Consider the following 11,504-nt stretch of genomic DNA (forward strand, 5'->3'; position numbering starts at 1 on the left):
CGATTCTTTACCGTAGAATTACGATGCTGTTTGTTCGAATATCGCGCGAAACGTCACAGAAACTAAACAAACGCGTTTAATTGGTAAAAGAGGTTGCTGAAATGGTGTCTCGATATTAAAAATTTGTGCTTTTTAAGCCATCGTCCATTTATTTAAATATTCAACTTTCTTACTTCGAGAATCTTCTCCTTGCTTGTCATATCGTCTTGTGTACACGTTTATTTAGCTGTTCGTTTACCTACTTCCGCGATATCGTCAATTTCATCTATTCATTCGTTCATTCATCTACCAGTATCTACATGTTTAAGGTCTTATCTATTTATTTGCTTAACAGTTGGCTGCGTGTTTTAAAGGAAAGTACCTGCGCATAGAAATTATAAACACCACATGTTGCACGAGTGTACGAAAGTACACATTTTGCTATTTTATTCAAAGATATTCCGTTGGTAGTATTTTGGCTCGTAAAAGATAAGTTTTATGATTTTGGAATCGATCGTAAAATATGGAAAACGCTGTTAATACTTGGCCAACAAACGCTAGTCGTTAAAAAAACACGTTAATTTTTAATACCGAAACAGGTTTTAGGAAATATTATGCTAGAAAGTGCGTCGTTTGTAAATTTGAGTATAGATATATTTAGAACGATTCGTCCTTCGAGATCGATTTTAAAGATTAATCATTCGAATGATTGGAAGAGTCTGTGATCGCTGCGTGTCGAATTACGCTGGTTGTTAATCATGTATATCGAACGTTCAATCGCGGATTACGACTCTTTCGAAATATCGAATGCACTTGAATAAATAATTTCTTGGCTTCCTTTCTTAAAGAAAGAATGTCTGCTGGATTCGTTGGTAAAAAATTTCCCAATATTCGTAATAAGAGTGTCCGCTGAATAAATAACACATTCTTGTTCATTTTTCATTTGTAGACTCTATTCTTCCATACGTTGTATTCCATTGGATTGATCGGTTTCATATTTCCAGAATAAGATTACGCGTGTCGTCTACTCGTTTATTACGAGTAAAATAGAAATTTCGCTTCAATGCGCTGCCAATGTCGGTAAGTGCTTCTTCGGTGATTTGCATGTTTCGAAGGTAGAAATTTTAGTGACGAAATAATAGGATGAGAAACATACTTGAAGCGTGTGAAGAGAATTTCGTTAGTGTCGAAATCACTGAACTACACAGCCTTGAGGATCAGCCTTGTATAAAATTAGACGAAAATATTTTACAAATTACTTTGGCACAAAGTGAATGCTAAATATGTATAATTCATTTTGCGACTCGTCCTTATCGATCAGATAATGGCTATATAAATTGAAAAATATACATAAAGTCAAAAGATTAGTTGCTAGTTGCTGTCCGATTGTATATAGAAATTAACGAAACACAGAACCTGATTGTTACTTTGTAAAGCTTTTCAACACTATCTTCGACTTCACGATCCTAATGTGGAATTTAATAAAGAGAATTCTAATATTCGGTATCGTTTAGAAACCTGCTTCGCGCATCAGCCCCGCAGCCAGTCGTTTCATTTTATTAAGCATTCGGTAACGAGTCAAACCGGCAACGAGAAAGTCCATATTCAAACGGACGATCATTGATTAAAAATGGAAAAATGTTTGCAGCTGATTCGCGACGGACGAAGGATCGACGGAGCGTCGAGACTCGATGCAATTGGGAAACGAGTGCACGGACGTCGAGAGTCGTTCGGTTCCAATTTCGAAATGGTTCGACGCCGCGTGTCGTCCCGTAGCATTGCACGCAGCCACGTACATCATTATCGAATTACCAGGTGTTTTGCGGCGCAGTTTCGTAATCGGGCCGTTCCGTTGCGCTGAATATTAAGCCGGTATTACGCGAGAATTGTCGCACGCGCTCTGCCCGTGTCTCACTTATGACTCTTCGTGACTAAGCACGCGCGCCCCGAGTCTTCCGAATTTTTATTGCTAAAATGTTGCTCGTCCATCGATAGCCTTACCCATCGGTAGATTCACGCGGAAACTTACACGAGGAGATCCAGAGCGGAGAAGAATCACTAGATACATAAACTATCGTTCTCCAAAGTTTCAACTTGACAACTACCACCGATCAAATTTTCTCCTATCGTTAAATATTAACTGCGTTAAAGAAGAAGAAATTCTCTATACATCACGCGTGTTCCACTCTGATGAGTCACGTGTATTTCCAAATCACGCTTCGAAGGTCCATACGTTCAGGTATCTCGTGTCACTTTCATCGAGTAGTAGTGCCCTTTTCGACAAATACGTACTATATATGTGATGTTTTTTAACCGGCCGGATAAAAAAAGAAATGAACTTTCTACTATGTCTAGGTAGGTGACGGACTTTCACAAATATCTCCTTACGGAATTGTCCCTGCCACGAATCGTGGTGCACAATGTCGAAGGATCCGTTCTGTTTAACGAAGAGTGGTCAATCTCTCGGAAATCTGTACGTTAGAATCGAACGAAATATCGTTTAATTCGCGCTTTTAAATGCTTCAGACGTGGATGAACGAAAAATTATATCAATGAAAAAGGTAAAAAAAAGTGGGCAATAATATTAGAAATATCAATAGGTTATAACGTTTCGAGTAATCATTTTCTTAATTTTCTTTTTTCTCTTTTTCTTTTCTCCTTTTTTTCTTTACGTACCACAAACTCGTGAAATTTGTTGGAAGTTTAACATTTAGCATCTAGTATGATATTCGTACAAGTTGTTTACACGATTGATCCCCGATTTCGTCAAGGAACATTCGTAAATGGTAAGGATGTTACTTAATTTTCTTTAGCGAGTTCTCAGCGAGCATCGTAAAGTGAGTTTAATATTCAGCACGCCAAGCGACAAGTTACAAAACACGTTACGATATCCCTGCCAAGACGATAACATAATCTTTGCACAACGCTCAAGAAACTCTCGTTGCGCATGTAAACGTCGTAGAATATCATTTGTTGATTTTATTCGGTGAAATAGAAATTCGAGTAAATATCGGCATTAAAAAATCGTGTTTAGCTGACCAATAGATCGTACTCGTCGAATGCCTCGTTTCGCTTAATTCGTAGCTTACTAAAGACGAGATAACGACGATTCGTAAACTATGAACATTAGTTACGATTCCAAACTTTTAAGCATAGAAAGTCGGTTTGCTCTTTTTATCGAGAGTACAAATTGACAGCGATGCCGAAGAATTTGGCACGAACTTTGTTTCCCTTTATCGTAGGTCGTTCGAATTTCCTTCGAACGAGAAAGTAACGACGAACGCGTAAACATTGACGCACGCACGTTGATTAGCGTCTAACACGATCGTGTCGCCGTTATGTCACACACGCGGCTCGATACGACGAGTTCTGTTTACAAGAAGCGTACTTCGTTCCGTTTTCACTTCTATTCCACCGCTCGGGACGGATGGCACGAGGCTGGCTACTTTCGACTAGTTTCGAGGTTTCACTTCTTCAAACACTGTCCAACGTTTATCGGCGGCTACGAGAGAATTATAGTTGTTAAAAACCTGAGACGAGAAAGGAGTAGCCTTTTTATTTATCGCTGCTTTATAGCTGGTTATAGTTTTTCCTTGTTATGCTTCTTCGTTAGCACGGTTCTAGATCGAACTGTAAGTTATTATCGAATTTCTTTAAAAAGAAAACAGAATCTATAACCACATAGTTGAATATTTTATTTTTAACCAACTAATCAGGATCTGCAGGAGCTTGTCGTTTTATTCCATTATCGAGTAATACGTATTTACGAACTTCGGAGTGGATTTTACGTAATGAATTTCGTCGTAATTGCGTGTTTTGTATAAAATAATAATAATTAGAAGTATCCGATGATATTGCGAAACTGTTTGAATGAAATTTTCGCTAACGACTCTGTTTTACTTTCACCGAGTCAAACTCGTTTTCCAACGTCGTTTTCCCCGTAACATATTCATTTCCATCGCGAACGTAACGTAACTTTTGCTTCTCGATATTCAAGCTTACTTTAGTTTATCGAACGTAGTATACGTATATCGTTCGTACGATCGTTTTCACCACTCCGATTACTTCGATCAAAAGAATACGTTGGCGATTATGAAATTGAATCTAAAATCAAGTTTAACCGCGACGAGTTTTTCGATCGATGGGAAGTTTGACAGATTACGCGAATGGATTTAATGAGATTCCTTAATGAAAGATTAAATAGTGATCAACTTTAACCTGTTAGAAACAACAGGTCGCCCGCTTGCTAATTACAGTTATAATTAATTTACCAACATTAGCCAACAAAAGCTCTTACTTCAACTTTAGCAATATTCGTTGAAATTTATTAGCATCTTGAGAAACTGTGTTCTAATGCTCGTTGTATTTCTGTACACACATCAGGAGCAATTTTCTCTCATATTTTAATCTCACCTGTAATATTATTTTCTAGCGCCATGTCGATAGTTATCGCTAATAAGTAATGTGGCGCACGTTTTGTTCACCTTATTAGACTGAATTTCCATCGCGTTTCACTTTCTTCGCCATACATAATCACGATACTATATCGATAGACTGCTTTCGGAGGCGGATAAAGTACGCACATACATATAAAACGAACCGACGCACGAGACTTCAATAAGCAACCAGAACCTGTCTATCGGCTCTAACGATTGTTTGCCAATCGACTTCCGTGTAATCGGTCGGTTAGTTGTTACGCATGCCTTGGGCCACCTAACGATTACCAACATTCTTGCTTTCTCCTGTTCCTCCTACCATTTTTTCCACATCAGATACCATTATTCTGACGGCAATCGATTATAAATTAATCAATTAAGAGCGACTGTCTCATCGTGTTCGATATTTCTAACAAGATGTTCATTTTTCCACCAGTTGTTTCAACGTCTTACAATGTCTTAATTTCTTGTAAACGATAATAACGTGATAATAAAAGGGCTATAATATTCGACATTCGTAAACATCTCGAATAAAAGGCTTCAAAAGATACGATAAATATTTTGCGAGCGATATTACTATCGAGTAGTGGCATCTAAAATGTTCAAACAACACGTGTTTCGGCATTTCCAACCGCTGATAATTCCAATTCAAATTTCCCTCCTTATCGACCTATCCGTTATCATATCACGTTCGCTTCTGTAGGAAATTTAAAAGGGGCAGCAGGTTACGGATTTTTTAAATTTCGCGCCATCATGACATTGGCTCGCTGGTAAAATCTTTACGATGTTCTATGCGTTTATTAAGCATAAACATAACGTTCTCGCAACGTTGTTCTAAACGTTGTTCTAAACGTTGTTCTAAAGTATCAAAACATTGGTTGCAGCGCTCGTTATTTTATCAATTATCCGGTGTGATAAACTTCGAATCAATAGCAACGCTTACGCTATTCGTTCGGCTATCTTCGTAAATTCTTCGGAGATCGCCGAACCAGTTCGGACGAGGACGATGCTAAAAACATCGAGCCTGAAGAACGTAGTAAACAGACGCGATTAACCTCGATGAAAACGTACGGTCGCTGGTAGGCAACCGTAGGCAAGGCCATTTTTTCAGTGAATCAGGCAGTTCTAGTACAGACAACAACGGACCTGCTCTACCGCTATGGCGTTCCTCGCGAGAATCGTTAAATGCGAGGTACGTTTAGCATTTATAATATTTTCGCTCGACTTTTACACCTTATTACTGACATATCTTATTAGAGAATTTTAGTTGGATATATTTCATGTTATAAAAACGAATAAATGCTTGCTACAATTTTCGATTCGATAAACACATTCTGCGTTTAAATTTCATTTGGTTTACGTTATCATTTGCATCGATATATTTATACGATCTTATACTATACGATTGTACATATCTGTATGATTGTATGGAAATTTCTTCAGATGTAAGGTTAGAAACAAAGTATTTGAAATGGTTGAATGGTTTGAGCAATTTTTTATAGGATTTCAATTGAATTTTAAAGCGAATATACAGTTATATCCGGTTAAATTGTTTCAGGAGAAAATAAAATTTTAATCTCAGAATGTAACGACGTGGAAAATTGTAAACTTATTTAACTAAGTTTATGTCTATCTGTATTACGTTCAATTCTTCTTATGTATTATAAAACGATTAAATGATAAATATTAAGACGTTAAGTATGCGTATATATTTAACAAGTTTCCATTAGTATAACTCAAACATTGACGAAATACCCCGGAATATTCGGTTAGATGAAGAATTTCAAACTATCGTGGAATATTCTTCTCGTGATAATGCCGCGCGTTATCGACAAACATATTATCGCTGTAAATATTCAACTGTACATACGTCATTTGTATAGTAAAAGTACCATAATTCATCGCGATATATCCATTCCTATCGTGAATCACACATACTTTACATCGTCTTGTATTATTTCTGTAAACAGTGATCATGTTACGTTATTATCCCTACTATGTACTGTTATTCGTAGATGTTATCGGTATATGCGTTGCCTCATCATTAAATAATACCAATGTTCCCTTACACAAAATGCTACGTGAAATACAAATTTTTGATTTATACGTTAGTTAACACTTGATTGGGTATAGAATGTACGCACATACTTTACTTGTAATATCAAATATGTACAGGATGGTCTACGCAAGTAAATACGCAAGTAGTTACAAATGTAACTACCTCGATTTAAAGTCATCTCTTCGATCAAAAATTACCTCGATTAAAAATTTTGTCGGAATACTCGTATCGTTCTGTAATACTCTTACACAAAGTTGGTGTCGTTGAAAAGGGACTACGCGTCTTCGCTGCAATTGACTTGGATTACGAAGCTAGTATCATCGGTGCTAATAACGCTGGTCGAGAGCAATACAACTATCGATCTAGTGTAATAGAGTTTGCATACTTTACGTAACTGGGAACGAACCGATTTGCCTGTGAGAAGAGTACCGTGTCAAAGCGATTCTTATCGCGTGTGGAGCAAACAATCGCTCCCGATGGATTTCGTTTCTTATCGAGGTCATGCTCGCTCGGAGAAGCAGGCCAATTGGATGAATTTATTCCGATGCTGTATTTAAGCTTTTTCGAGCAAGAAACATACGGGTCTCCGTGGAAGTGATACGTTTGCACGTTATCTGACAGATAGAATTGGACTATCGATCAGGGACTCGAGATTACTTTACAGTGAACTAACGTTGATTCGCTCGTTTACGATTCGCTGATTCGAATAGGGTTGATACGAAATACAAGTACAGGCTACGCAAAAAGTATTAGAGCGTTTTATAACTTTTCTCGTTTTTTCATCGAAAGATCGTCAATTGTAAACTGATATGAAATTACAGGAATGTATTCTCCATTGCTTTTTTTCTATCATTCCTTCCTATCTCTACGTGACGAAGAGTGGCAAAACTTGCAATCTAAAAATTTAAAAAAAAAAAAAAAAAAAAACGGGTGAAATTATTTTGTTATTTCATCATTTTTTCCCGCGGTAACATTGAACGTTAAGTCATCGTATTTCGATTCTAAATATTTTAGTTCAATATTTATCATTTCCTTTGCCTTATTTAACTGCTGCATTATAATCTTAAGCAATTATAATTGTAAATGAATGAGAAGCAAAGGTCACGAATTTAAATACTTTACAATTGAAAATCGTTTTCGACAATTCCAATACCTTATTATAATACTTAATTTCTGTAGCGAAACGTCTTTAGAAACATACGTGGACTTATTGTCGTAGAATTTGACCGAATAACGTAATATCGAAACAAGGATTGTTTAACATTAACCGAATGATCTTTTAGGCGCAATTTGTCGCAAGGACTTACAGCAGTAGCGTACCAACGGTTAAGATGTACATTGATGGCCAATTCGTAGGTAATTATTTTATGGTATTAAAAATTTACGTACCGATTTTCACGAATGTTGTATCTCAGTGTCGCTTGTCGTTGCAAATTTTTCAGAGTTATAGGAAAAAAAACGCAAGAGCATTAAATCCCGATTGAATAGACATTTTGAGATTACAAGTTCAATAGGAAATAACGTTACTTAGCCGTATTTAATGCATCCGTTGAAGCACTGAAACGCGTGTTTACTTGGTTGAATTGGTTCATTCATGATTCAATTGCCAGAAAGTAAGACAGCTAAGACTGGCATTATCGAGATCGAGACGTGCAATCTTGATGAAACAGATACTTGATCTTCGAAGCGCTCTTGAACCTATTTTTTCGTACGATACAGCTCGTTATGAATATTTAAAGCGTGCTTCTAAAGGCATTTAATCGAAGCTCGTGGTCCATGAATACTGCTGGAGCACTCGTTGAAACTGTACAGAAAAGGCGCTATATTCCGAGGCGAATTCGATTCTAAGAATTGCTTTAACGAGGAACGTTTACGAATGACATAAATAGCACCGATTATAAAGAAGGCATCAAAGTTAAATGGAATAATTATGCTTCGAGTAAAAGTGGCATGGGAAAAGTTCGAAAAAACGCGTCACGTCTGTTCCAGAAGCGGTGCATATTTTCGTAAACTTTCTCAACGCGCTACACTTGAAAAAATCTAAAATTAAACGTCGACAAATCGATATTATTTTGCTTGATCGAGTCGTAAGGAGGTTTCGATCTGTTTCAGAATCGAAGGCCACAGAGTTCACCGACGTTCATGATCCAGCGACGAACGAGCTGTTATGTCGCACGCCAAAGTGCACGAAAGAGGAAATGGAGACAGCCGTGAAAAGTGCGAAGGGAGCGTATGAGAAATGGAAAAATACCAGTGTATTAACTAGACAAACGCTGATGCTTAAATATCAAACTCTCATACGCGAACATTCGGTAAGTTTATTCGTATTTCAACTTTATTTCGTAGGCGCGAACAAATGGGTTGGCCAAGATCCTATAATTTATTACAAATCAGAATTTAACGCGTTCCGCTGATATTTTTTCATATTTATACGAGAAATGTTTATACGAAGAATAGTATTTATAATAGAAATATTGATATCTTCCCTAGAAAGAAATCGCAGAGAACATGGTAAAGGAAAATGGGAAAACAATGGCTGATGCTGAAGGCGACGTTCTTCGAGGACTTCGTGAGTTTTCTTGAAAAATGTATTATATCATAGTCCTGATAAATATTTCGATCTTTTATCGAACTGCCTACACGCGTATACGCGAACAACGTAAATTCGTTCTGAAATTTTCGATCAATACGCATACACGCATACGCGGACGAAGCAATCTATCGTAATTACATTCCGCGTGTCCTGCCCGCCCCATAAACGTAATCGCATCATCGTACAAGCGACAGATCATACGCCTGGTGTTGATTTATGTTACAGAGGTCGTCGACGCGTGTACCGCAATTCCTTGCCTGCAAATGGGCGAGAGCACGCCAAACATCGCCACAGATATGGATATCATTTCCTACAAAGTTCCCCTTGGCGTAACTGCCTCCATCTGTCCGTTCAATTTCCCCGCGATGATACCTCTTTGGTCGTTTCCGGTCTCGGTCGCCTGTGGAAACGCCACGATTCTCAAACCGTCCGAGCGTGTACCAGGAGCTTCGATGATCCTGGCTGATCTATTCACCAGAGCCGGTGCTCCACCAGGATTGTTGAACGTTATCCACGGTCAACACGCCGCTGTCGATTTCATCTGCGAGCATCCCGATATCAAAGCAGTTTCTTTCGTTGGTTCCGATCAAGCGGTACGTTGCTATCGATCGTTGCTTTGTGAGCGTTCGTTGCACCGGGATAACGTTTCCTCTATGTAAAATTGTTGATTCTATACGCCATCGATAATATCAAATCGTAATAACTGACAACCATATTGCATGCATTTTGCAAGTGAATCGAGATTAATCTATTCCTCTTCCTCTCCCATTTATATCGTTATTTTCTTTCGTTAAGAGGAAAATAATGGAAGAAGTCGTAAATACACGAAACGATACCGAACGAACGATCTCGACAAATCGACGTGTCTAATTTCTAAGAAACCGTTCGCAGCTAAAATATGCGTGTACGATAAGTATGTCTGATTTTACAGGGAAAATACATTTACAGACAGAGCAGCGCGCATGGAAAACGCGTGCAGTGCAACATGGGTGCGAAGAATCATTGCGTGGTGCTGCCAGATGCGAATAAGAATAAAACCCTTTCTCAAATCGTGGGTGCTGCTTTCGGGGCTGCCGGCCAACGATGCATGGCGCTTTCTGTGGCAATATTCGTGGGTAAATCGAAGGATTGGGTGACAGAATTGGTGGAAGCCGCAAAGAAATTAAAGGTGAATGCGGGACACGTACCTGGAACCGATCTCGGGCCCGTTATATCTCCGCGATCTAAGAAGAGGATATGCGATCTGATCGAGACAGGGGTGAAAGATGGTGCCACGTTGGCTCTCGACGGCAGAGGTCTCGTTGTCAGTGGTTTCGAAAAGGGAAATTTCGTTGGACCAACCGTATTGACAAACGTGAAGGTGGTACACCTATGATATACAATCGTGTTATGAAAACGCGAATGACGATCGATGCCTTCGATGATGATGCAGGAAATTCGTGTTACCGTAAGGTTACCATCGATCGATGTAGAAAGAGAGAAGCAAACTTTTCTTAAAGAGCTATCTTTAGCTTCTTCGTAATTTCTGTGCATCATTGATCGCAGCGCTTTAAGTGCTTTGATTTATGTTAGATCGCATAATACGTTTCAGACCTCGATGCAATGTTACACGGAGGAAATCTTTGGGCCCGTTCTTTCGTGTATTTTCGCTGATACTTTGGACGAAGCTATCGACATTATTAACAAATGTCCTTATGGAAATGGAACTGCTGTGTTTACGTCAAACGGTGCAACGGCTAGAGCATTTGTAAATAGAATAGAGGCTGGTCAGGTTGGCGTAAACGTTCCTATTCCAGTGCCGCTGCCCATGTTTAGTTTCACCGGAAACAAGGGATCTTTCTTAGGCGACAATCATTTTTACGGAAAGCACGTAAGTAACGTCACACAAACTACTATCGTACTTTTTCTATGAACTGTGAAAATATTCGTCGAATGCACGTGTCATATTTTTCTAGGGTATAAATTTCCACACGCAAGTAAAAACGATAACGCAGCTGTGGAGATCCGGAGACGCTGGTGATATCGCATCCTCGACGGCTATGCCAACCATGCAGTAAACTAAATGTTCCTCGATTACAGTGATACAAAGCGTTACAGTTGGAAATCTTTCTGTATACTCCATACGAAATTTTATAAACAGACGAAATTTCTGTTTTAAAAAAAGATGACTTTCCAATACTACTGTAACGAACAATGTCTTCCATTAGTCCGAAATAACTTACTGTCGGATAAATCGAAAGAGATACGCTTCCTATTGTGTTTACTATGTTTGTTTATATTTTGTAACAAAATAATAAAATACCACCGGTGAAATTTTGTATTCTATATTCTTTAGAAGAACATATACGTTTATAAAATAACGTAAATTTTTGTACTATTTTTTTAGTAATCTTCCGTTCTCCGATAGTTCTGAAAAATGTAACTATGTATCCGCAAA

At 38.2% G+C, this 11,504-nt stretch overlaps 1 protein-coding gene across 2 annotated transcripts; it reads left to right on the forward strand.

Annotated features, from left to right (window-relative positions):
• The first annotated feature begins 5,435 nt into the window (after nt 1-5,435).
• On the forward strand, nt 5,436-11,380 carry LOC117233535 (probable methylmalonate-semialdehyde dehydrogenase [acylating], mitochondrial). Of its 2 annotated transcripts, XM_033493922.1 has the most exons (8): nt 5,436-5,607; nt 7,758-7,830; nt 8,587-8,786; nt 8,965-9,043; nt 9,293-9,660; nt 9,999-10,427; nt 10,659-10,937; nt 11,023-11,380. In XM_033493922.1, the coding sequence occupies exons 1-8, from the start codon at nt 5,575-5,577 to the stop codon at nt 11,122-11,124; spliced, it is 1,563 nt and encodes a 520-aa protein (XP_033349813.1). In that variant the 5' UTR covers nt 5,436-5,574; the 3' UTR covers nt 11,125-11,380. The 2 variants fall into 2 exon arrangements, with proteins under 2 accessions (XP_033349813.1, XP_033349814.1); XM_033493923.1 differs by lacking the exon at nt 7,758-7,830 and having other exon boundaries at nt 5,452-5,607.
• Nucleotides 11,381-11,504: the final 124 nt, after the last annotated feature.

This window comes from Bombus vosnesenskii, unplaced genomic scaffold (genome assembly GCF_011952255.1).
Source record: "Bombus vosnesenskii isolate JDL3184/JDL3185 unplaced genomic scaffold, Bvos_JDL3184-5_v1.1 scf7180000013297, whole genome shotgun sequence".
Taxonomy (NCBI): Eukaryota; Metazoa; Arthropoda; class Insecta; order Hymenoptera; family Apidae; genus Bombus; species Bombus vosnesenskii.